At 66.0% G+C, this 21,428-nt stretch overlaps 5 protein-coding genes across 8 annotated transcripts; 4 read left to right on the top strand and 1 right to left on the bottom strand.

The window, feature by feature from the left end:
• Window positions 1–136: 136 nt before the first annotated feature.
• On the top strand, window positions 137–2,522 carry SNRNP27 (small nuclear ribonucleoprotein U4/U6.U5 subunit 27). 2 transcript variants are annotated; one of them, XM_059490724.1, is made up of 6 exons: window positions 137–383; window positions 945–1,065; window positions 1,348–1,457; window positions 1,585–1,664; window positions 1,747–1,811; window positions 2,210–2,522. In XM_059490724.1, the coding sequence occupies exons 1-6, from the start codon at window positions 347–349 to the stop codon at window positions 2,262–2,264; spliced, it is 468 nt and encodes a 155-aa protein (XP_059346707.1). In that variant the 5' UTR covers window positions 137–346; the 3' UTR covers window positions 2,265–2,522. The 2 variants fall into 2 exon arrangements, with proteins under 2 accessions (XP_059346707.1, XP_059346706.1); XM_059490723.1 differs by having other exon boundaries at window positions 1,345–1,457.
• A 613-nt stretch (window positions 2,523–3,135) lies between these two features.
• MXD1 (MAX dimerization protein 1) lies at window positions 3,136–8,263 on the top strand. Its single transcript, XM_059490663.1, has 6 exons — window positions 3,136–3,146; window positions 3,194–3,486; window positions 3,575–3,671; window positions 6,219–6,248; window positions 7,268–7,382; window positions 7,838–8,263. Exons 1-6 carry the CDS (start codon window positions 3,136–3,138, stop codon window positions 8,261–8,263), a joined length of 972 nt encoding a protein of 323 aa, XP_059346646.1.
• A 3,087-nt stretch (window positions 8,264–11,350) lies between these two features.
• On the top strand, window positions 11,351–14,970 carry SFTPB (surfactant protein B). The gene is made up of 9 exons (XM_059490661.1): window positions 11,351–11,530; window positions 11,591–11,686; window positions 12,104–12,250; window positions 12,629–12,697; window positions 13,123–13,239; window positions 13,358–13,447; window positions 13,719–14,072; window positions 14,697–14,801; window positions 14,883–14,970. The coding sequence occupies exons 1-9, from the start codon at window positions 11,351–11,353 to the stop codon at window positions 14,916–14,918; spliced, it is 1,194 nt and encodes a 397-aa protein (XP_059346644.1). The 3' UTR covers window positions 14,919–14,970.
• A 171-nt stretch (window positions 14,971–15,141) lies between these two features.
• On the bottom strand, window positions 15,142–19,437 carry USP39 (ubiquitin specific peptidase 39). Of its 2 annotated transcripts, none has more exons than XM_059490804.1 (12): window positions 19,107–19,437; window positions 18,742–18,811; window positions 18,579–18,673; window positions 18,313–18,449; window positions 18,061–18,213; window positions 17,675–17,900; window positions 17,463–17,540; window positions 17,325–17,392; window positions 16,424–16,755; window positions 15,874–16,009; window positions 15,710–15,796; window positions 15,142–15,601 (listed from the first exon to the last, which is right to left on the bottom strand). In XM_059490804.1, exons 1-12 carry the CDS (start codon window positions 19,435–19,437, stop codon window positions 15,551–15,553), a joined length of 1,764 nt encoding a protein of 587 aa, XP_059346787.1. In that variant the 3' UTR covers window positions 15,142–15,550. The 2 variants fall into 2 exon arrangements, with proteins under 2 accessions (XP_059346787.1, XP_059346788.1); XM_059490805.1 differs by having other exon boundaries at window positions 18,061–18,233; window positions 18,313–18,415; window positions 19,107–19,347.
• Window positions 19,438–19,571: 134 nt separating this feature from the next.
• On the top strand, window positions 19,572–21,242 carry C30H2orf68 (chromosome 30 C2orf68 homolog). 2 transcript variants are annotated; one of them, XM_059490868.1, is made up of 4 exons: window positions 19,572–19,747; window positions 19,839–20,032; window positions 20,215–20,354; window positions 21,019–21,242. In XM_059490868.1, exons 1-4 carry the CDS (start codon window positions 19,635–19,637, stop codon window positions 21,139–21,141), a joined length of 570 nt encoding a protein of 189 aa, XP_059346851.1. In that variant the 5' UTR covers window positions 19,572–19,634; the 3' UTR covers window positions 21,142–21,242. The 2 variants fall into 2 exon arrangements, with proteins under 2 accessions (XP_059346851.1, XP_059346852.1); XM_059490869.1 differs by having other exon boundaries at window positions 19,608–19,747; window positions 19,839–19,954.
• The last annotated feature ends 186 nt before the right edge of the window (window positions 21,243–21,428 follow it).

Genomic DNA, 21,428 nt, shown 5'->3' with positions numbered 1-21,428 from the left:
GCGAGCAGCGGCCTGCGGACGGTGACGGTAACGGCCCCGCCTTCCTCCCCTCCCCTTCCTGCCCTCTCCTCCTCCCAGCCCTCCTCTTCCTCCCGGCTGTCCCCTCTCGTTCCGGCCTGGGCGGGCTCTCGGGGCGAGCGGCGGGACCGGCCCGGTGCGTCCCGATGCGGTGCTGACCGGCCCCGCCGGCCCGGTCCCCTCAGGCCGGGTCCCCTTAGGCGGCTCCCCTCAGCTGGGTCCCTCGGGCCCGTTCCCCTCAGCCGGGTCCCCTTAGCCGGCTCCCCTCAGCCGGGTCCCTCGGGCCGGCGGCGCCGTGGGAGCAGCAGCGCGGAGCTGAGGGGCGGCCATGGGCCGCAGCCGCTCCCGGTCACCGCCGCGGCGGGGTGAGGAGGCACCGGGGCACCGGGGGGAGCCGGGGAGGGACGGGAATGGCCGGGGAGGTCAGGGGGAACCCGGGGCGTGGGGAGATCGTGGTGGAAGGGCCGGGGGTAGGGGGGACTGAGACCCTCAGGGCGGGGAGGCCCCGGTTCCTCGCTCTGGGGGAGAGCAGAGACTGCCTCCCTCATCCTCCTCTTCCTTCTCATCCTTCTCTATTCCTTCGCTTCTTCTCTGCTTCCTTCTCCTCCTCCTCTTTTCCTCTTCCTCCTCTCCTTTTCCTTCTTCTCCTCCTCCTCTCCTTCTCTTCCTTTCCTCACACCCCTCTCCCCCTGGCTCAGGTTTTGGGGACCATCCTCCCTCCCCTCCTGGCTGATCCCCCCGGGTGATTCCCCCCGGATCATTCCCCCGCTCCATCTGGAGATTTGTCCTGCTGCTCCCTCCTGGGGGTGCCCAAGGGGTCCCTGACGGGGTGGGAAGGGCAGTCCCGGGCCGGGGCCGGGGTTTCTGTGGGATTCCCTTCGGGAAGCGGGCACGGAGCAGCAGCTGAGCCTGCCTTCCCCGGGCAGAGCGGCGGCGCTCGCGCTCCACGTCCCGGGACAGGGACCGGCGGCGGCGGGAGCGATCGCGGTCCCGGGACAGGGACAGGAGGAGGAGCCGCTCCCGCTCCCCGCACCGGAGGCGATCCAGGTGAGGTTGGGGATGGTCCAGGTGAGGGCAGGGACCATCCAAGTGATATCAGGGATGATCCAGGTGATATCAGGGATGATCCAGGTGAGGGCAGGGACATCCAGGTGGTGTCAGAGATGATCTAAGTGAAGGCAGGGATGATCCAGGTGAGGGCAGGGACATCCAGGTGAGGGCAGGGGCACCGGCGTGGGGTGGGCACAGCTCGGTGAGGGCACGCTGGGTGGCCTGGGGACAGCAGGAGCTCCAGGTGGGAATTGCAGCCCCAGCTCTGCGCCCCAGCAGGTCCCCGCGCCGGCACCGCTCCAGCTCCTCGTCACCAGTACGGCCCAAGGAGCGCCGGGACGAGGAGAAGAAGGAGCTCAAGGACTCCAAGAAGGAGCGGCAGATCACAGGTGAGGGGGGATCTCCCTCTTGGAGCACCCCTGGGTGTCCCCCGGGGCCAGGACCAGCCCAGGGACACCTGGGTTTTTGGGCATCCCAACATCTGTGTTAGCTCAATCCCCGATTTTCTCCCCCCAGAGGAGGATTTGCAGGGCAAGACAGAGGAGGAGATCGAGATGATGAAGATGATGGGGTTTGCCTCCTTTGATACCACCAAGGTGAGCGCCACTCCAGGGGCTCTGCGGTGCCAGCTGCCCTGTTTGGGGGTAATCCATGGGATTTTGGGGCGTTTCTCCTCAGGGGAAGAAGGTGGATGGTGCTGCCAATGCCTACGCCATCAACGTGTCCCAGAAGAGGAAGTACAGGTGCGTGTCCTGCTTTGGGATGGAGAGAGGAGATTGTTTGGTGAGGTTTAGACTCAGAAACAGAGGTGAGAGCTCTCCAGATCTCCCTGGGAATGGGGAAATCAGGAGGATGAGGAGTGAGGAGCACCTTAGGAACAGCTGAGATGTGCCCAGCAAGGATCAGAGCAGAGCAAAGTGACACTGCTCGCCTGCTTTGTCCCCAAAAACCACCCTGATTGTCAATTCTGCTCCCTTTCTGCTGGCACCTGGGCTCCTCTGCAGCAGCTCCTCGCTGGGAGCCTTCCTGCCCTCCTTTTGCTCAAATCCCTGGGGAATTGAGTTCCCATGTGGGTTCCTCTGGGTGTTTTTGTCCCGATTTCCCCAGATTTGGGGCTGACTCTGGCTCCATCCTCGCCCAGGCAATACATGAACAGGAAAGGAGGATTCAACAGGCCCCTGGATTTCATCGCCTGACGCTGGCACAGGCTCCCACCACGGAAGGATTTCTCCTCCCTGCACTCTCCTGGGTGGTTCCCGTGCTGGATTCCAGTGGAATTTGGGTTATTCCTAACAAATCCCACACCCAGACCCGCCACAAGTTCCTAGATATTTGTTTGTTGGTTTTTTTTTTTACAACAAAGGTCAGTTTCTGGCTGGGATTTTTGCTGTGTTTTCCCCAGTTTTGGTTTGTTTCCCTGTTAATAAAACCCCAGATGTATTTTTTTCCTTCAATTTCTATCATTCAGAGATAAAGCAGGGCCTGCATTCCCCCTTTCCCACAAATCCTTGGGGCTGACACGGATTTTGGGGAGCCCACATGGGGGCAGTGGGATTGGGGTGCTCTGGGTTTTGGGAGGGGATTTGGGTGCTCTGAGCCCTGCCTGGGGTTGGGGGTGGTTCTCGATTTGGGGGTCCCTACACAGGGGGTCTCTGTCCCCATCCCGAGGGTCCGTGTCCGGTGGTCCCTGTCCCCATATCGGGGTCCCTGTCCCTGGGTTCCCTGTCCCCATCCCGGGGTCCCTGTCCCTGTCCCCATCCCGAGGGTCCGTGTCCGGTGGTCCCTGTCCCCATATCGGGGTCCCTGTCCCTGGGTTCCCTGTCCCCATCCCGAGGGTCCGTGTCCGGTGGTCCCTGTCCCCATCCCGGGGGTCCCTGTCCCCATCCCGGGGGTCTCTGTCCCTGTCCCTGTCCGTGCTTACGTTGCCCGACGTACCCGAGGCCCCGCCCCCTCGCCCGTCCGGCCTCGCCATTGGCTGAGCGGCAGGAAGTGAGTCAGGGCAGAGCGTGCGGCCAGCGGGGCGGGGCCGGTCGTGTGGGCGGGGCGCCGCCGGGGAGGGTCGGGCCAATGGCAGGAGGGCGTGGCGCTCTCGTCCAATAGTAGCGGGCGGGGGGCGTGTCCTCAGGCGCGGCCACGCTCCCTCTCCGCCGCTCGTGGAGGCGCGGGGCGGGGCCTGCCCGTCATCCTCCAATCAGCGGAGGGGCCGGGCGGGGCCTGTCCCAGCCTCCGCCAATGAGCGGCGCTGGGGGCGTGGCGCGCGCGGGGTCTGGCGGAGCGGCGCTCGGGGCGGGCAGAGGCCGCCGCTCCCCCCCCGCCGCCGGTCGCGGCCCGTCCCGGCCCCGCCATGGCCGCCCCCCCCCCGCCTCGGCATCCAGATGCTGCTGGAGGCCGCCGAGTTCCTGGAGCGGCGGGAGCGAGGTACCCCCCGCGCCGCCCCCGCGGTGCCCCCGGCGGCGCCCCCGGCCGGGCCCCGCCGTGACCCGCGCCCGCCGTTGTGTCTCCGCAGAAGCCGAGCACGGTTACGCCTCGCTGTGGCCCGGCGGGAAGGACGGCGAGGCCCCGCGGCGCCGCGCCAAGGCCCGGAGGAGCGGCGGCGGCGGCAGGTGACGGCGGCACCGGGCGGGGCGGGGGGACCGGCCCGGAGGGGCCCGGCCGTTGTGGGGCCCGGCCGGGGCAGCTCCGGCCCCGCGCGGCCCCGCCCGGCCCGGGGTGTCCCCGCTGGCTCCGGGGGGGACGGGCCCGCGGGGCTCCGTGTCCGGCCAGGCCGCTGCTGCCGGGCCGGCCCGGGGTCACCGCCCCGCTGCCGCTGTCACCGGGGGTGCGGCAGGCCCGGGGCACCCTCCTGTCACGGTGCTGCTCGGTGCCTGCCGGTCCCCCTGTGCCCAGGTGTGCCCCGGGCCCGGGGCTCCCGTCCCCGCTGGCAGCGGGCCGGGCCGGTTCCCCGGTAACCCGGGCCCCGGTGGGGCCGTCCCGGGGGTGTCACCGTGCCGGGGCACCCTCCTGTCCCCGGTGTGTGTGACAGACCCCGCCGCCATGGGCTCGGGGGCTCGGGCAGCTCCTGTTGTCGCCGGGTGTGTGACAGCGCTGGGTGCGGCTCTGCTGTCACCAAAGTCCACCTGTCAGCGGGTGTGACACCGTGGGTGGCACCTTCCTGTCCCGGGGTGACCGGCCCGGAGAGCTGCTGCTGTCACCGAGCCGGGCAGGGCTGGCGGGGACCCTCCTGTCACCTCCTGAGTCACCCCAGACCCTCCCCGGTCCCTCTGTGCTTGCTCCCCGCTGGTTTAAATCCTTTTCTCCAAGCTGCAGAACCCGCACTGAATTCCGGAGCGAACCCCGCACCCGGAGCCTTCATCGCCCCCTGCAATCCCCTCCCCGCAGCTGCTCGTGGCTCCGGGCCGCGTCCCCAGCCCCGCACAGCAGCCCCATCCCGACACGTCCCCAGGTGCCAGGGAGGAGCCGGCGCTGGTGGCAGCACACCTGTCACCTTTTCCTGCTCGGGAGCGCTCCCGCCTGCGCGGCGCCGCCGCCCCGACCTTTGGCAGCTCGCGGCTCCCCGGTGCCCCGGGGCCGGGCCGGGCTCGGGAGCCCCTCGGGGGGCGGAATCCCGCGGGCTCCGGGGGTTTGTCCCGCCTGGACTCACTGCTTTGGGGATATTTGCTTTGCTTTGGGCCCGCCCGTTGGGGTTTCGGGCAATAAAACAACACATTCCGAAGGGAAAGCTGGTGATCAGCTGAGGCTCAGAGTGCTGGGAACCCAAACCAGCGGCTCTGTGGGGAGAGGATGTGGGAGCTCCTCCTGCCCCGGGGTGAGGCTGCCGGCCCCTCTGTCCCTGTTTGATTCATCCAGAGTTTAAATCCATCAGTCCGTTCATTTTGTTTCCCCTCTAAATATTGGTGATGGTGAATGCAAGTCCTGAAGAGAAAAGAGCCATTCCAGGAAGGATCCAGGCAGAAAAGAGGATGGATTTGTAATTAGCGGTTGTGGAGGTGATGGGAGCTTCACCCCTGTCTGTACCTGTGCTCAGGAAGTGTTTGGATAATTTAGAATGAAGGAACAAACCCATAAAGCTGCAGCTCATGGCAGCCTCTTGGTAAAGGGCTGGGTGTGAAACATTTATCCAGGGAGGAATGGAAGGGAGGCCCTGCCCAGGAGCTGAGCCCTTCCAGCGTGCCAGGAGAATCCCCCTGGGGTGGGAGATGTCTCTGCTGGGATGGGACATTTCTGGGGATGTGGGAGATGGGGCCCAGAAGCCCCTGGAGCAGGGTGATCCAGCAGGAAAGGCTGGAGAAGGGATGGAGACCTGGGAGAGCATCTCCCACTGCTGTGGTGGTGACATCCCTGCTTTTACTTTGGGTGACATCCCTGCTTTCCCTTTGGTGACATCCCTCATTTTCCCTTTGGTGACATCCCTGCCTTTCCCTTCTGTGCCATCCCTGCTTTCTGTTTGGGACATCCCTCATTTTCCCTTTGGTGACATTCTCGATTTTCTCTTTGGTGACATCCCTGCCTTTCCCTTTGGTGCCATCCCTCATTTCCCTTTGGTGACGTCCTTGTTTTTCCAGCCCTCCCAGGTCCCCCAGGGCCATCCCAGTAGAAATCCCCATCCCAACAGCCCCTGGGTTATTCCCAATTTATATTTTCAGGCACATCACAACATTTTCCCCAAACTGGAGTGGAGCTCCTGGAGGTGTTGGGAAGTCAGGGCAGGGAGGCAGCTCCTCCCTGGGACTGTGGTTTCCTCCTGGATTTCAGTGGAGGAAAAGCCAGTCCTGGATTGTTTTCCACATTTTCCCAGCTCTGTGGAATTTGGGAGCTTCAGGGGGGTTTGTTGTGGGTTTCCTGTGTTTGGGGTCTCCTCCAGAGCTGCTCTGTGCTTTTTTTGAGGGAAGGCTTTTCCCAATTGACATTCCTGGTTTGGGGGACAGGGATGAGCTGTAGATCCCACCCCCAGCTCTAAAACTCAGGAGTCTCAGGTTTACAATCCCATTTCATGGTTTTCCTGACCCTTTTGCTGGCACTCACGACGTCTGGGTGGGGAGCTCTGGGGTGTGCAGCTTTTGCAGGGAGCCTTTGCTAATTCCCACACGTTAATCCCAAGTGCTAATCCCCAATCAGCCAGAGGAGTCAATAACTCCTTCCTTCTCTTCCAGGTCGACACACAATGAGATGGAGAAGAACAGGTGAGTGCCAGGGGGTGTCAGGAGCTGGGCTGGGGGCAATTATTGCTTTTCCAGGGGTGTTCCACCATCCTGAGATGGCTTGGGAGGGAAGGAAGGGGATAAAGGACACCAAGGATGCAAGCATTCCCTGTCCTTGGTTGTTGGGAACCACCTCCATCTCCACAGCCCTGCTTGTTCAGGAAAATTATCTTTTCACAGGCTCATCTTTGAGCCAGCTGCAGTTTGGGATTTACCCCGAGTAAATCCCACTTTTTTGGGCTGTGTTGCCATCCCGAGGCCCTTTGGGTGAGGAAATCCCTGTTGCCTCCCAGCATATCCCAAACAAGACCAGCAGGTCCTTGCAAAATCCCTTTGGAGCTGCCCGGGATCAGGCGGTTCAGGGATGGGTGTTACACCCCCTTGCCAAGGACCTGACCTACATCCCGGGGTTGGGAATGGGCACGGGGAGGCTGGGACCTGCTGGGAGCACGGGGAAACTGGGAAAAAAGGAAATCCCTTTTTTCCAGCAGAAAAAGGGATTTCCTCCAGGAGCTGGAGCTTCCCTCCTGCCCTAACCTGGCAAAGCAGAGAAAACCCAGATATTGCAGGAAGAGGGAGGATTCCTGGAGAACAGCCAGTGCTCCTGCAGGGATCTGGGGCTTTTGTGTCCAAAACCACCTTGTTCCTGCTAAAAATAGGGAAAGGAAGCACTCCCAAGGGATGTGCTGCTGGGTGTTAGCCTGGGCAGCCTCAGCTCTTACACAGCCCTCCTGAGATGGAGGAGAATGACCAAAAGTGGGCATTCTCACCCAGAATCACGAGGCCATTGGCGTTTTGCTGCCTGGGATCCCCCCCAGCAGCCAGCAGGGATTATCCAGGAGCTTTTCCTTTTGCCTGGCTGCATTCTCTCCCAGTTTCTGGCATCCGCAGGCGCTGGGGAGACTCCTGGTGGGGTTCAGCCCCCAGCAGCCCGTTTCCCCCAGCAGCGGGGTGGGAATGGCCCTTGGGAAGCCGAGGCAGCTGTGTTCCCCCCTTTGCAGGCGAGCCCAGCTCCGGCTGTGCCTGGAGAGGCTGAAGGGGCTGGTGCCCCTGGGCGCGGCGGCCGGGCGGCACACCACGCTCAGCCTGCTCACCAGGGCCAGGCTCCACATCCAGGTGAGCCCAGAACGGGATCCAGCACCAGAGCAGCATCCCAGGATGGGGCATGGGCTGGGATGGGGCTGGGGTAACTGGGAGAGCACTGGGGTAACTGGGAGAGCGCTGGGATGGGGCTGGGGTGATGGGGAGAGCATTGGGATCATGACGGGATGATGGCGGGAGCGCTGGGATGGGGCTGGGGATAACTGGGCTAGTTCTGAATTGGACTGGGATGACTGGGAGAGCCCTGACACCAGGCAGGGATAACTGTGAGAGAGCCAGCACTGGGCTGGGATAACTGGGAGGGTTGGAATCCTTACGGCTCCATCCACATCCCAAGCATGCTGAAGATGGGAGCCCCTTGGGAGCCGGAGTGAATTGGGTGGGAATCCCGGGTGGTTCTGAGGGAATCCCGGGCTCAGGGTGCCCTGTCCCGAGGGAATCCCGGGCTCAGGGTGCCGTGTTCCCCGCAGAAGCTGGAGGACCAGGAGCGCCGAGCCCTGCACCAGATCGAGCAGCTGCAGCGGGAGCAGCGGCACCTGCAGCGGCAGCTGGAGAAGCTGGGCATGGAGCGGGTCCGCATCGACAGCATCGGCTCCAGCGTCTCCTCCGAGCGCTCCGACTCGGAGCAAGGTGAGAGCCCGGCGCGGGGCGCGGCCGCGGGCAGCCCCGGCCCCGCCGGAGCCCCAACGCCGCCCGTGTCCCCGGCAGAGGAGATGGACGTGGACGTGGAGAGCACGGACGACCTCCCGGCCGAGCTGGACTGGAGCAGCAGCAGCCCCAGCGACTCGGACGAGCGCGGCAGCCTGCAGAGCCTGGGCAGCGACGAGGGCTACGCCAGCTCCGGCGGGACGCGGGCCAAGCAGGCGGGCGGCAGGAAGGTTCCCGCGGGCGTGTAGGGAGCGCTTCCCTGGCCTGGCATCAGCCAGCACAGCGACAGCGACAGCGACAGCGACAGCGACCCCGCCAGCATTCCCTGCACGGAAACCCCCGCCGGCCCGCCCGCTCCCGGGGCTCCGTTTGCTCCCGGGGCTCCGTTTGCACCGCCCGCTCTGCTCCCGGATCTCCGTTTGCTCCCGGGGCTCCGTTTTCTCCCGGGGCTCCTCTCTGCCCGCCCTGGAGCCCCCGGGACTGTCCCGGCAATAGCAGCGGCCTCAGGAGCCTGCGCTGGATCCTCCCCAGGCCGTCACCGCCCCGCGTCCCCTCCATCCTCAGGACAAGCCGAGGGTTTTCGGGAGCGGATCCCGGACGCAGCCGGTGCTTTGCGAGTTCCCGTGCGCGGAACCGGGAGCGGCGTTTGGGGTCAGTCGGGGCTGCCTTGCCCGACTCTAAACCTTCGGGGACGCCTCGCCAGCCCTGGAGCGTTGTGGCCGGGGCAGGCTCGGAGCCCTGGGCTCCTGTGCCGCTCCGGGAGCGTGGCACGGCCTTGCAGACCCCGGAATCCCCTCCCCATCCTCTCGGGGACAGCTTCTCTACCTCGGAGGGAGCCGGGGCCTCTCTCCACCCCCTCAGCACAAAGATGATGCCTCTGCTCAGCAATAACCCCGCGGGGTTCTCCGCTCCGTCCGCCCGGGCTCGGTCCGGGCTCCTGGAAGGTTCCAGAAGCCGCCGCAGGGAGGGCGGTTCCCGGCCGTGGTGTGGGTTCGTGTCCCAGCGCACTGCAGGGAGCTTTCCCACCCCTTTTGGCTTGTGGAGACGCGGAGAGCTCTGCTCGCGGCTCCTTCCCCTGGCCCCTGGCCGGTCCGAGGCGTCCCCAGCCCCCGGGGCCGGAGCCCGGAGCCTCTGCCGGTGCCTCTCAGGAAATGCCGGTGCTGCAGGGCGGCGGATGCGCCGGGGAGTGCTGGGGATGGCTGGGCGGCAGGAGACCCCGGTGCTTCTCCCTTTCCTGGGTCCTTTCCCCTTCCCTTCCTTTTTTCTTTCCCCTTTCGTTCCTTTCCTCCTTATTCCTTTCCTTTCCTTTCCTTTCCTTTCCTTTCCTTTCCTTTCCTTTCCTTTCCTTTCCTTTCCTTTCCTTTCCTTTCCTTTCCTTTCCTTTCCTTTCCTTTCCTTTCCTTTCCTTTCCTTTCCTTTCCTTTCCTTTCCTTTCCTTTCCTTCCCTTCCCTTCCCTTCCCTTCCCTTCCCTTCCCTTCCCTTCCCTTCCCTTCCCTTCCCTTCCCTTCCCCAATCCCATTCCTGTCTCACATGGGAACCCACAGGCCCCACAAGTTGCCCAAATCCCCCAGATTTTGCCTCTTTTTTTCCATGTGCTGGCTCATAAGAGAGGGAAAAAAAAAAAAAAAAAAAAAAAAACAAACCACAAGGAATTTTCCTTCAAAGCTGCTGGAATTTTCCACCCTCTGGCGTTGTCACAGACCCTGGGCACCTGAGCTCAACCCCTGCACCGCCAAAAAGAGGGGGGGAAAAGGCAAAAAGGTGGAAAAGACAGAGGAAAAGAGGAAGAGCAGCTGCTGGGGCGGCTTTGCCTCCAGCTGGGGAATCCCAGCTCTGGGCAGGCCCTTCCAGAGGTACCAGACGTTGATTTTTGGTCGGTTTTGGGCATTCTGAAGGTTCGGCCTCAGCACAAATGAGGGGTTTTGGCAGCTTTGTGCCTTTCTGGGTTCCCAATGCCTTTTGTCCCCTTTTTTCCCCTTTTCCCCCTCGTAGCCCAGGCTGCCCCTGCCAGCCCTTTGCACTGTGGGGCTGAGCTCCAGGACCCCCAGAACTCTGCACTAGCCCGGAATCCCCCCGGGTGCCCGAGGTGGTGCCAGCCTTCTCTGGAATTCACTGATCCACCAGCATTCCTATCAAATAAGCTGCAGGAAGGACTTTTTTATAGGTTGTGACATAAAAAATAAAAAATAATCCAGGGAGTGGGGGGAGTCGGATCGGGGCACGGACGGGTGGGAACCAAACCCCCCCATTTTTGGGGCTGGTTTTCCTTTATTTTTCCTCTTGGAATGCAGATCCCAAACCACCAGCTCCCAGGAAGCACCAAAATGTCCTTTTCTTTTCATCCTTGATTTGTCCAGCGGAGCCACCCCCCGTCTCCACTCGAGCTTTGTTATTCTTTGGGACACTTCTGATTGTTTGTGCTTTTCCCCTCCTTTTTTCTGTTCTTTCTGCTCTCCCCAAGCAGTGGCTCCAGCCCAGCTGGGACGGGCTCAGCTCCCGTTTCCTGCTGTAAATGTAAATATCCCAATATTGTCCCACTGCAGGGCTGAACCCCCGTGGCAAGCCAATAGAATGGTGCTTTTTTCCTTTTTATTTTTTTTCCTCCTTTTTCTTTTTTTTTTTTTTTTTTTTTTTCCTTTGGGTGTTTTTTTGGGGTTTTTTTTTGGGCTTTTTTTTTTTTTTTTTTTTTGGCTTTTTTGGGGTTTTGGTTTTTTGTTTTTTGGGGGTTTTTTTGGTTTTTTTTCGGGTTTTTTTTTTTATTTTGGTTTGGGGTTTTTTTGTTGGTTTTTTTTTTTTTTTTTTTTTTTTTTTTAGGAATTCCGTGTTTTACGAGATCTTTTTGCCGTGTCCATGGATATTTCTGTCTTGTTTGATTGTTAGGAAATAAATTATTTGGTTACGAAAGAGCCGGGATTGCTGCGGGAAGGGAGGGGACACCGAGGGTGGTGGCACAAGGACCGGGGGTGGCACAAGGACAGGGTGGCACTGGGGTGACAGAGGGACACGGGGGGGGACAGAGGGACACGGGGGGGGCACAGGGTGACAGAGGGCACCTGGAGCCATCCCAGAGCCTCACCTGGGCCAGGTGCCCCACCCCTGGGGCCACACCTGCCCTGAGGGCTCTCGAGGGACAAGTGGGGTCAAGGGGGGACCGGGGAGGGACCTGCCGGGAAGGGACAGGGAGGGGACAGGGGGCACAGGGAGGGGGTGGCACAGGGCTGGGAGAGGGGCAGGGCTGGGGGGGACACGGGGGACATGGGGGACACGAGGGATATGGGGGACACGAGGGACATGGGGGACATGAGGGACACGGGGGACACGGGGGTGTGGGGACATGGGGAGCCCGGTGTGGACCCCAACAGGGAGCTCAGGGACAGCCCTGGGGACGCGGTGGGGACGCGGGGACATTACAGGGGGTCCCTGCCGGGCACACGGGGCCCTTGAGAGGGGACCCGGGCTCGGGGCCAGCGCGGAGCGGCGGGGCGGGGGTGGCGGCCCCGCGGTGTCCCCGTGGGTGTGACACACCTGTCCCCGTGAGCTGGCGCCGTCCCGCCCGCCCCGGGGGCTTTAAGAGGCCGCGGGCTCGGCCGTGCCAGCGCTGTCCCCGTGCTGTCCCCAGCCATGGCCCCGGCACTGCCGCTGCTCCTCGCCCTGCTCGGGAGCAGCCCAGGTAGGGCCCGTGCCCCCCGCACCTGGGGCGCCCCCAGAGCCAGGTGCTCCCAAAGCCGGGCACCCCTCTCACGGACCCTGCGCTGAAGGGACGGGGGCGCAGACCCTGGCAAAGGGGGCAGGGGGCCCTTGGGTGGGGGTCTGGAGCCCTCTTGGGGTGTGGGATGGGTACGGGGGTGTCACTGGGGGGCCCCTTCCCCCCGGGTCCCCCCAGGAGGGCAGGGGTGGGTCTGGGGGTGCTCTGTGCTCGGAGGTGGGCTCACGGTGCCAGAGCCCCCCGGGATGGGTGCTGGATGGGGAGGGTTCACTGAGGGGTCCCCCCATAAGCGCTGGTGTGGGGTGGGGGGGCTTTGGGGGCTGCACTGGGGGGGTCCTGGGCTGCCAGGCCCCCCTGGCCGGGTGCTGACCGTGGCCGCAGGTTTGGGGGCGCCGGGGGGGGGGCTGCGGGGTGCCCCCCTCTGCCTGGTGCCAGGACTGGGTGACGGCGCTGCGCTGCGGGGCCCTGGGGCGCTGCCCCCGCCTGGGCCAGGGACCCCTCGAGGCGCTGAGAGACGCCCCCGACCTGGTGAGAGACCCCCCCCGTGTCCCTCCAGCCCTCCCTCCGTCCCTGTGTCCCCTCCCCGAATGTCCCCAGACCTCCAGAGGGGCCCCAGTCCTCCCACCGTGCTCCCACACCAACGAGTCCACAGCCACCCCCCATGTCCCCATGTCCCCATTCCCCTCGGTCCCCGTGTCCCCATTCCCCCACGCCCCTGTGTCCCCGCTCCCAACATCCCTGTGCCACCACACCCCCATGTCCTCATGTTCCCCACGTCCCTGTCCTCCTCTGTGGCCATTCCCAATGTCCCAGACCCCAGTGTCCCCGTGTCCCTGTGTCCCAATGTCCCAGACCCCCGTGTCCCTGTGTCCCCGTGTCTCCATGTCCCCCTGTCCTCTCCTGCAGGACGCCTGTGCCGTGTGCCAGCAGCTCTTGGACTCACTGCGCCACATCTCCAGCGTGTCGGCCGTGGAGGTGCCACTGGGGTGGGGACAAGTGACACTGGGGGTGTCACCATGGGGGCCACAGGCACAGGTGCCACCGGGTGTCACAGTGGGTGCCAGCAAGTGCCACTGGGCACAGGGAGGTGCCACTGTGGCCGATGAGGTGGTGGCTGCCACTGAGAGTGCCACGGTCCCAGATGCCACCATGCGTGTCCCGCCGGGTGCCACGGCGCTGAGGTGACAGGGTTGGTGCCATTGTGTGTGCCATGGCCACAGGTGGCACCCATGGGCAGCAGCGGTGACGGCTGTGGCTGGGGTGTGGTGGTGGTGAGCACGGCGGTGGTGGCTGTCACTGTGGCTGTCACTGTGGGTGTCACTGTGGGTGTCACTGTGGCTTTCACTGTCCCTGTCCCTGTCTCTGTGCCTGTCCCTGTCCCTGTCGGTGCCCTGGTGCAGGTGGTGTTGGATCACTTGGTGGGGTTGGCGTGCCCCCATATGCCTCTGGTGGAGAGCCTGTGCAAGAAGGTGGTTAATGACCTTGTCCATCACTTCCTCCAGAACATGCAGCACCTCGTGAGTGCCACCGGGGCACACGGGAGGGGCTCTGGGGGCGCGGGGGCAGCGGACACAGCGCGGCACTCAGGGCCACCGGGGGTTTGGGGACAGCAGGGTCACACTGTGTGCCACGCAGGACTCCTGGAGTGTCTGTGCCAAGCTGACCCTGTGTCTTGGAGAGCCCGGGGTTGTGCCCGTCCTCGAGGGGCCTGGCAGCCACCTGCAGGTACGGGGACACGGGGACAGCAGGGGGGCACAGGCACAGAGTGCCCACAGTGGGTGCAGTGTCCCCTGTCCCTGTGCAGTGTCCCCTGTCCCCTGCAGTGTCCCCTGTACCTGTGCAGTGTCCCCTTAGTGTCCCCTGTCCCCTGCAGTGTCCCCTCTCCCATGCAGTGTCCCCTGTCCCGCAAGGCTCCGGGCTGTCCCCGGCAGTGTCCCCTCTGGCTGTATTGTCCCCTGTCCCCTGCAGTGTCCCCTCAGTGTCCCCTGTCCCGCAGGGCCCGGCGCTGTCCCCGCTGTCGCTGCCGCTGCCGCGCTGCTGGCTGTGCCGCTCGCTGGTGGCGCGGGCCGAGGCGGCGGTGCCGGTGCGCTCGGTGGCGGCGGCCGTGGCCGGGCTGTGCCGGGCGCTGCCGCTGCCCGTGGCCGGGGCGTGCCAGTGCCTGGCCGAGCGCTACGCGGCGCTGGCCCTCGAGGGGCTGCTGGGCCGCCTGGGGCCGCGCCTGCTCTGCCGCCTCTTCCTGGCCTGCAGCGGCGACGGCGACGGCGGGGACGGCGGGGACGAGGGGACGCTGCCACCGCCCCGGGTGCTGGAGGCCATCGTGGTGCGGCTGGCAGACTGTGTCGGGGACGAGGTGAGGGGGACACGGGGGGCACGGGCCCCAGGAGGGAACAGGACAGCCCAGGGTGGCACAGCACTGAGGGGACACGTCCGGGAGTGTCACAGCCCTTGGGGACACATCCTGAGTGTCACAGCCCTTGGGGACACATCCTGGGCTGTCACAGCCCTTGGGGACACATCCTGGGCTGTCACAGCCCTTGGGGACACAGCCTGGGTGCCACAGCCCTTGGGGACACGTCCTGGGGTGTCACAGCCCTTGGGGACACATCCTGGGCTGTCACAGCCCTTGGGGACACGTCCTGGGCTGTCACAGTCCTTGGGGACACGTCCTGGGGTGTCACAGCCCTTGGGGACACATCCTGGGCTGTCACAGCCCTTGGGGACACAGCCTGGGCTGTCACAGCCCTTGGGGACACAGCCTGGGTGCCACAGCCCTTGGGGACACGTCCTGGGCTGTCACAGCCCTTGGGGACACAGCCTGGCTTGTCCTGTCACCCCCGGGGACACACGGCGCTCCCCAGGCAGTGCCACCCTCCCTGCAGAGGACAGTGCCAGCGCGCACAGGGCACAGCCTGGGGAGGGCTCCTGGGGGTGCCCCCACCCTCGGGGCAGCCCCTCATGGCCGTGTCCCCCACAGCACCCCAAGAACGCCACTGTCCCCGCGCTGTCCCTGTCCCTGGGCCCCTGTGCCCTGGGCCCCATCTTCTGGTGCTCGGGCCCGGAGGCGGCGCGGCGCTGCCAGGTGAGTGGGGACAGGGGGGACACGGGGGACACGGGGGGCTGCCACCCCCTGCACCCCCACTGACCCCCGGGCCCCCCGCAGGCCGTGCAGCACTGCAAGGACCACGTCTGGCTCTAGGGGGGCACCAGGACCCCCCAGCTTTCCCCAATAAAGCTTGGATGCAGCTCTGCCTGAGTGTTCGGGGGTTTTGGGGGCCCAATGGGGGCTCATGGGGTGCTGGGGAAGCAGCAGAAACCACAAACCCCCCCACACCCAAAGAAGAGAAGAGGTGAAAATGAGTTACAAAAATAATGGGTGGCATTTACTGGGATGCACACACCTGCAGGGGCGACTGGGGGTGTCCCCAAGGGGGTCTGGGTGTCCTCAGGGGGGTTTTGGGTGTCCCCAGGGGGGTTTGGGTGTCCCCAGGGGGTTTCTGGGTGTCCCCAGGGGGGTTCTGGGTGTCCCCAGGGGGGGTTTGGGTGTCCCCAGGGGGTTTCTGGGTGGCCCAAGCGGGTTTCTGGGTGTCCCCAAAGGGTTTTGGGTGTCCCCAGGGGGGTTCTGGGTGTCCTCAATGGGGTTCTGGGTGTCCCCAAGCGGGTTTCTGGGGGTCCCCAAGGGGGTTTTAGGTGTCCCCAGGGGGGTTCTGGGTGTCCCCAGGGGGATTCTGGGTGTCCTCAATGGGGTTTTAGGTGTCCCCAAGGGGGTTTTGGGTGTCCCCAGGGGGGTTCTGGGTGTCCCCAAGGGGGTTCTGGGTGTCCCCAAGGCTCTCAGGCTCCTTGCTGTTGATTTGTCTCGTCCTCCTCGCGTCGCTTCCAGATCTGCAGGGAGCAGGAGGGGTTTGGGGGGCACAGGACACATTCAGGGGTGTCAGGGGACATTGAGGGCGTGTCACAGCACATTCTGGGGGTCCCCCCTGTCCCCCTCACCTGGATGTAGGCCTCGGACAGGGTGATCATCTGGGGCAGGATGTCGGTCACCTGCAGGTCCTGCAGCTCGTACCACTTGCCCGTGCCCTGCCAGGAGCCGGGAGGGGTCGGGGTGACTCGGGGGGTCCCGGGGCCCCCCCAGCCCCCCGGGAGGGGACACTCACGTGGTGCAGGACGTGGATGCGGTAGGAGCCCTCCGAGGGCTTCCCGTCGTGCACGATGTTGGCGATGAGGTCGTAGGTGGTGTGCGAGTGCGCGGCCTGCACCTCCTCGGACAGGTACTCGCGCAGGTCCACGTTCCTGGGCACCCACAGCACCCTCAGGCCCCCCGCGGGTGTGCTGCCCCTCCTGGGCTGCTGCAGCGCCCCCGGACCCCCAGCACACCCTTCACGGATCCACATCCCCCTCCCAAACTCCCCGACGCCCCCAGGTGCCTTCAAACCCCTTCTGATGCCCAAAAACCACCCAAAGCCCACCTGCACGCCTACAAAGCCCCCCCAGACACCCACACACCACCCTGGACACCTTCAAACCCCTGGACGCTTCCACTCCCCTGGCCCAGGTGCTCCCAAAGCCCCTCTAGATACTTCCAGCACCTCACAGGCATTTGAAACCCCCTAGAGCTGCCTTCAACCCCCCCCCAGATACCCCAAATCTCCTCTTGGAGCCTTTTAACCCTCCCCAGCAGCCCCCAGCCCCCTGCCCGGGGCTCACGTGATGGGGAAGTTGACGATGGTGGGGTTCTTCTCCACGAAGAAGTTGTTCTTGGTGAAGCGCTTGATGCAGAAGATGAGGTAGGGCGGCAGGCGCGTCAGCTGGAAGCGCTTCAGGAAGTTCTCCTTGTAGGTCTTGTACTCCTTCTCGGTGCTGCCGTTGAACTTGGCCAGGATGCTGAACAGGGGCACCTGGGGGATGATCAGCTGCTCCTTCTCATCCTTGTAGAGCGGCGCCGTGGGCAGGTCCAGGGTCAGGTACAGGAACGTGGACTCCACCATGCGCTCCTGGTACTCGCTGTTCTGCAGCAGCTGCGCCTTCTCCTCGGCGGGCTGGGGCACCCGAGGGGCACAGGGCAGCCCAGGGGGGCACAGGGCAGCCCAGAGGGGCACATCAGCCTCCTGGACCCCACATTCCCCCTGGACACATCAGCCCTGCAGGATCCATCACACCCCAACCGGATCCATCACCCACCACTGGACCCAAACCCCCCCCCTGGATCCATCAGCCCCACTGGACCTTCCCACCACTCATTTGTATTTTGACCCCCACCTAAAACCCCTTTGTTGTACCCAAAGACCCCCACCATACCCCAACACCCCCCTGCCCCATCCTTCACTTAACCCCATCACACTCCTCGTTTGACCCAGACCCGTGTCATATCCCCACCACTCCCAAACCAGCCCCTACCACCCCCCATCTGACCCGACACCCCTTTCTCTGACCCTGACACCCCTTTCTCTGACCCTGACACCCCTTTCTCTGACCCTGACACCCCATTTTCTGACCCTGACACCCCTTTCTCTGACCCTGACACCCCTTTCTCTGACCCCGACACCCCATTTTCTGACCCTGCCATTCCCACTGCACCCCCAGACCCCCCATTCCCCCCCAGTCCCACCAGGTCAGGGTGTGGCAGCTTCTTGGTGAAGATGCGCATGGAGCCCTGGAACACGTCGGTGACGATGGCTGTGGGCACAAGGGGGGCTCAGAGGGGGCACTGCCGCCCCCAGGGCCCCCCAGAACTCCCCCCACTCACTCTTCTTCTTCCTCTTGGTGCCGCCCAGCGCGGCGTGCAGCGCGTTCAGGAACCAGGACAGGAACTCCACCCCATCCCCTGCAACGGCACGGCCGGAGCTGGGCCTGGAGCCTGCTGGGTCTGCCCCGAGCCCAGAGACCCCAGACCCAGCCCTGTACCCCAAACGCAGCACTGCCCCCCAGCCCTGCACGCCCCCAGGAGCCCGCCCTCACCCTGCTTGGTGATCTGGAAGTTCTTCTTGCTGCAGAGCACCACGGCCTGCAGCATCTCGTGGGGGGACACGTGGGCCTTGAAGTTGCGCGGGTTCCAGAGCTTCCTCATGAGCTCCCCGAAGCGCTGCACCAGCAGGAACATGATGTCCCCGGGCGGGCGCTGGATGCGCCGGTAGTTCTCCTCCTCCAGGAAGTAATTCCTCAGGGGGGGCACGTTGGACAGGGCCTGGGGGCACAGCAGGGGGGCTTCAGCCCTGGGACCCCCACGGGAGGGGAGCCGGGGGGGTTTGGGGAATCCCAGAAAAGGCAGAGCTGGAAAGGGACGGAGCTGGGGATGAGCCCCGGCAGCCCCACGGCGGGGACCCCGCGTGTGACCGGGCTGTCACCTGGAGCACGGCGTTGGCGTAGTCGTTGGCCTTGATGTTGTTGAGCCCCACGATGCCGGGCAGGTACGTGGTGCCGTCGTAGGCCCGCGACAGCTTGGCCTGCTTGTCCAGGTGGGCGATGTGCTGGGCCGTGAACGTGGGCTTCAGCACGTACTGCGGGGGCACACGGAGCCCTCAGAGACGGGGAGACCCTCACCCGAACCCCTCGGGCCCCACCCCAACGCCCCGTCTCGGGCGCGCCCCGGGCCGCACCGTGATGTCCTCGAGGGAGGAGTCGATGATCTCGTAGTTGTCGGGCAGGCAGTAGAACTTGAGCGTGTGCAGGTTGAGGAACACGTGGTGGCTCAGCTGCACGCTGTGGATGTAGGCGTGCGACTTCAGCCCGCGGCCTGAGGGGACACGGGCACCGCCATGGCACCGGGCACAGCACCGGGCACCGGGGATGGCACCGGGGTGTCCCCGGTGGTGTCCCCGCTGTCCCTGCTGTCCCCAGCAGCCGCAGAGAGTTTGTCCCTCACCCTGGAAGTATTTCCCACAGACGAGGCAGGCGTAGACGTTGATGTGGGACAGGGAGATGGAGCAGAGCTTCTCGAAGTCGAAGTCCAGCACGCTCCTGGGGGGACAGCGCCGTCAGGGGGCTGGGGGGCCGCGGGGGCTCCCCAAAGCAGCCCCGGCACCCACTTGTTGATGGTGTCCAGGTAGGGGCAGTGCCGGCTGCGCTGGTCCTCGGGGTCGAAGCGCCCATAACGCACTGGGGAGGAAGGGAGGGTGTGAAAAGGGGGGCGCAGGACCCCGAAAACGTGAGGATGATCCCCCCCAAACCCCCCTCTGTGACATTTCCCTGGGGCTGAGCTCCAGATCCCCCCAGTGCCTCCAAACCCTGCCCAGAGCTGAGCTCAGGACCAGCGACCGTGGTGACCTCCGGTCCCAGAACCCCCCACAGACACCCCACTGCCATCCCAGAGCGCCCCCAGACACCCGCAATGTCCCCTCGCACCCCGTGTCCCCTCAGCCCTCCGGTCCCACCCGTTCGCCCCGGTCCCCACCGGCGGGCTCGGGCTCAGGGTCGGAGTCTCCATCCGGCTCCCGCTCCCTCTTCACCCGCACGGGCGCGGCGGGCCCGGCAATACCGGAGCCCCCCCAGACGCTGCTCCCGGTGCCGGTGCCGGTGCCCGGTTCTCGCTTGACGCGCGCGAGATCCACCGGCAGCGCCTCCGCCGCCTCCCGCCGCGCGCGCTCCCGCTCCGAGTCCCGCCGGCCCCGCGAGCGCTCTCCGTCGGCGTCGCGGCGGCTGCGGGAGGAGGCGCGGGCGGTGCCGGCCCCGCGCTGCTCCCGGGGCTCCCGGGACTCCCGGTCCCGCCGCCCGCGGCTCGACATGGCGCCGCCGCTGTGCGCTGTGCGCATGCGCGGCGCGGGGTAAAAACGTCAGCTGTGCGCCGAGCACGCGCGGCCGCCGCTCCGGGAAGAGGCGGTACCGCGCCTGCGCGCTGCGGCGCCCCCTGGCGGCCGCGGCCGGGCCCGCGGGGCTCTTAAAGGCGCCGCGCCCCGGTACCGAGCCCGCCGCCGGTACGGGCATGGAAGCGGCGCCCGCCACAGCGGCGGCCCCGGGCTGGCGCTGCCGGCCGGGGGGACGGCTGGACATGAGCCACGGCTTCGTGCGTCACATCCGCCGCAACCAACTCGCCAGGTACCGGCACCGGCGCGGCCCTCCCGGGGCCCCCATCCCCGGTGCTCCCGGTTCCCCTCACCCGCTAACCCCGCTGTCCCGCCGGTGCCAGGGACGCGTACGACCGTGCGGTGCGGCAGGCGCGGGGCCGAGCGCGGACGAGGCTGACACCGGGCCCGGCGCGGCCCCGGCGGCCCGACCAGCAGGTGTACCGGCCGCACCGGGGCGGTGAGCGGGGATCGGGAACCGGGGGGACCGGGGGGGAACGGGGGCCCGACCAGCAGGTGTACCGGCCGCACCGGGGCGGTGAGCGGGGATCGGGGATACCGGGGGGACCGGGGGGACCGAGTGAACCGGGGGAAACCGGGGGGGACCGGAGGAACCGGGGGGACCGAGGGTGGGGATGGGGACCCCGGGGATTGGGGGTTCCCGGGGTTTGGAGCCCCGGCGGTGCCGGTGTCCCCGCTGAGGCGGTGCCGGTGCCGCAGGCGGGCCCGGGGGCGATGCCAGCGCGGGTTCCCCCGCCGAGGGCAGCGGGGCCGCCCCGGAACCGGCGCGGGGGCCGCGGCTCTTCTGCCTCGAGTACGAGGGGGACGACGGGCGGGTGACGGCCGTGATCGTGCACCAGGTGCGGCACCGGGGACGGGACCGGGGACGGGGAGCGGGGGGTGCCGGGATGGGGGTGCCCATGGCACAGCGGGGGTGCCCCACGGGGATCCCTGCAACAGTGGGGTCACCCCGTGGGCTCCCCGGAGCCGGGCAGGCTCCTTTACCGGGTGGCACGGGTGACACGGGTGGCACGGCTGACACGGGTGACATGGGTGACACGGGTGACACGGGTTGCACGGGAGGCACGGCTGGCACGGGTGGCACGGGTGACCTGGGTGACACGGGCGGCACGGGCGGCACGGGTGACACGGGTTGCATGGGAGGCACGGGTGGCACGGGTGACACGGGTTGCATGGGAGGCACGGGTGACACGGGCGGCACGGGCGGCACGGGTGACACGGGTGACACGGGTGACACGGGCGGCACGGGCGGCACGGGCGGCACGGGCGGCACGGGTGACACGGGTTGCATGGGAGGCACGGGTGGCACGGGTGACACGGGTTGCATGGGAGGCACGGGTGACACGGGCGGCACGGGTGGCACGGGTGACACGGGTGACACGGGCGGCACGGGCGGCACGGGCGGCACGGGCGGCACGGGTGACACGGGTTGCATGGGAGGCACGGGTGACACGGGTGACACGGGCGGCACGGGTGACACGGGTGACACGGTGCCGCCCGCAGGGGGACAGCGCGGAGGAGGTGACGCGGCGCGTGTGTGCCCACAGCCCCCTGGAGCCCCCCCTGCGCAGGGCCCTGTGCCAGCGCGTGCAGGACGAGCTCAGCAAGCGCCGGGGCACGGGGTGACGCCGCGGGCACGGCCCCGGGCACTGCCGCCCTCCCCCGGGCCCTGTGCCGCCCCCCGGGACCGCCGCTGTCCCCCGGTGTCAATAAAGGTGCTGCGAGGCTCCGTGTCCTTCGCTGCTCGGGGAAACTGAGGCACGGCGGGGGGTGGGGGGGGGGGGTGACGCGGCCCCTGGGTCCCCGAGTGTCACCTTGCCACCCGTGCCCTGCAGCGGCCCAGGAGGGGTGGCCCCTGCAGTGACACCGGCTGCCAGGCCTCTCCCAGGTGCCACCGTGTCCCCTGCTCAGGT

The sequence above is a fragment of the Ammospiza nelsoni genome, chromosome 30, assembly GCF_027579445.1.
Source record: "Ammospiza nelsoni isolate bAmmNel1 chromosome 30, bAmmNel1.pri, whole genome shotgun sequence".
NCBI classification, from domain to species: Eukaryota; Metazoa; Chordata; class Aves; order Passeriformes; family Passerellidae; genus Ammospiza; species Ammospiza nelsoni.
This window is presented reverse-complemented; position numbering and strand designations above follow the sequence as displayed.

What these genes read in the sequence shown, in the direction of transcription:
- SNRNP27 (XM_059490723.1), top strand. Translation starts at nt 347, where the DNA reads ATGGGCCGCAGCCGCTCCCGGTCACCGCCGCGGCGGG. An exon ending in CCGCACCGGAGGCGATCCAG is followed by an intron (nt 1,066 to 1,344) that starts GTGAGGTTGGGG and finishes TCTGCGCCCCAG; the next exon opens with CAGGTCCCCGCGCCGGCACC. An exon ending in CCTCCTTTGATACCACCAAG is followed by an intron (nt 1,665 to 1,746) that starts GTGAGCGCCACT and finishes GTTTCTCCTCAG; the next exon opens with GGGAAGAAGGTGGATGGTGC.
- MXD1 (XM_059490663.1), top strand. An exon ending in CCTGGAGCGGCGGGAGCGAG is followed by an intron (nt 3,487 to 3,574) that starts GTACCCCCCGCG and finishes GTGTCTCCGCAG; the next exon opens with AAGCCGAGCACGGTTACGCC. An exon ending in AATGAGATGGAGAAGAACAG is followed by an intron (nt 6,249 to 7,267) that starts GTGAGTGCCAGG and finishes CCCCCTTTGCAG; the next exon opens with GCGAGCCCAGCTCCGGCTGT.
- SFTPB (XM_059490661.1), top strand. Translation starts at nt 11,351, where the DNA reads ATGGGGAGCCCGGTGTGGACCCCAACAGGGAGCTCAGGGACAGCCCTG. An exon ending in TGAGAGACGCCCCCGACCTG is followed by an intron (nt 12,251 to 12,628) that starts GTGAGAGACCCC and finishes CCTCTCCTGCAG; the next exon opens with GACGCCTGTGCCGTGTGCCA. An exon ending in CCAGCGTGTCGGCCGTGGAG is followed by an intron (nt 12,698 to 13,122) that starts GTGCCACTGGGG and finishes GCCCTGGTGCAG; the next exon opens with GTGGTGTTGGATCACTTGGT.
- USP39 (XM_059490804.1), bottom strand. Translation starts at nt 19,437, where the DNA reads ATGTCGAGCCGCGGGCGGCGGGACCGGGAGTCCCGGGAGCCCCGGGAG. An exon ending in CTTCCAGATCACCAAGCAGG is followed by an intron (nt 17,541 to 17,674) that starts GTGAGGGCGGGC and finishes GTGCCGTTGCAG; the next exon opens with GGGATGGGGTGGAGTTCCTG. An exon ending in GCATCCACGTCCTGCACCAC is followed by an intron (nt 15,797 to 15,873) that starts GTGAGTGTCCCC and finishes GGCTCCTGGCAG; the next exon opens with GGCACGGGCAAGTGGTACGA.
- C30H2orf68 (XM_059490868.1), top strand. Translation starts at nt 19,635, where the DNA reads ATGGAAGCGGCGCCCGCCACAGCGGCGGCCCCGGGCTGGCGCTGCCGG. An exon ending in CGCCGCAACCAACTCGCCAG is followed by an intron (nt 19,748 to 19,838) that starts GTACCGGCACCG and finishes CGCCGGTGCCAG; the next exon opens with GGACGCGTACGACCGTGCGG. An exon ending in CGGCCGTGATCGTGCACCAG is followed by an intron (nt 20,355 to 21,018) that starts GTGCGGCACCGG and finishes TGCCGCCCGCAG; the next exon opens with GGGGACAGCGCGGAGGAGGT.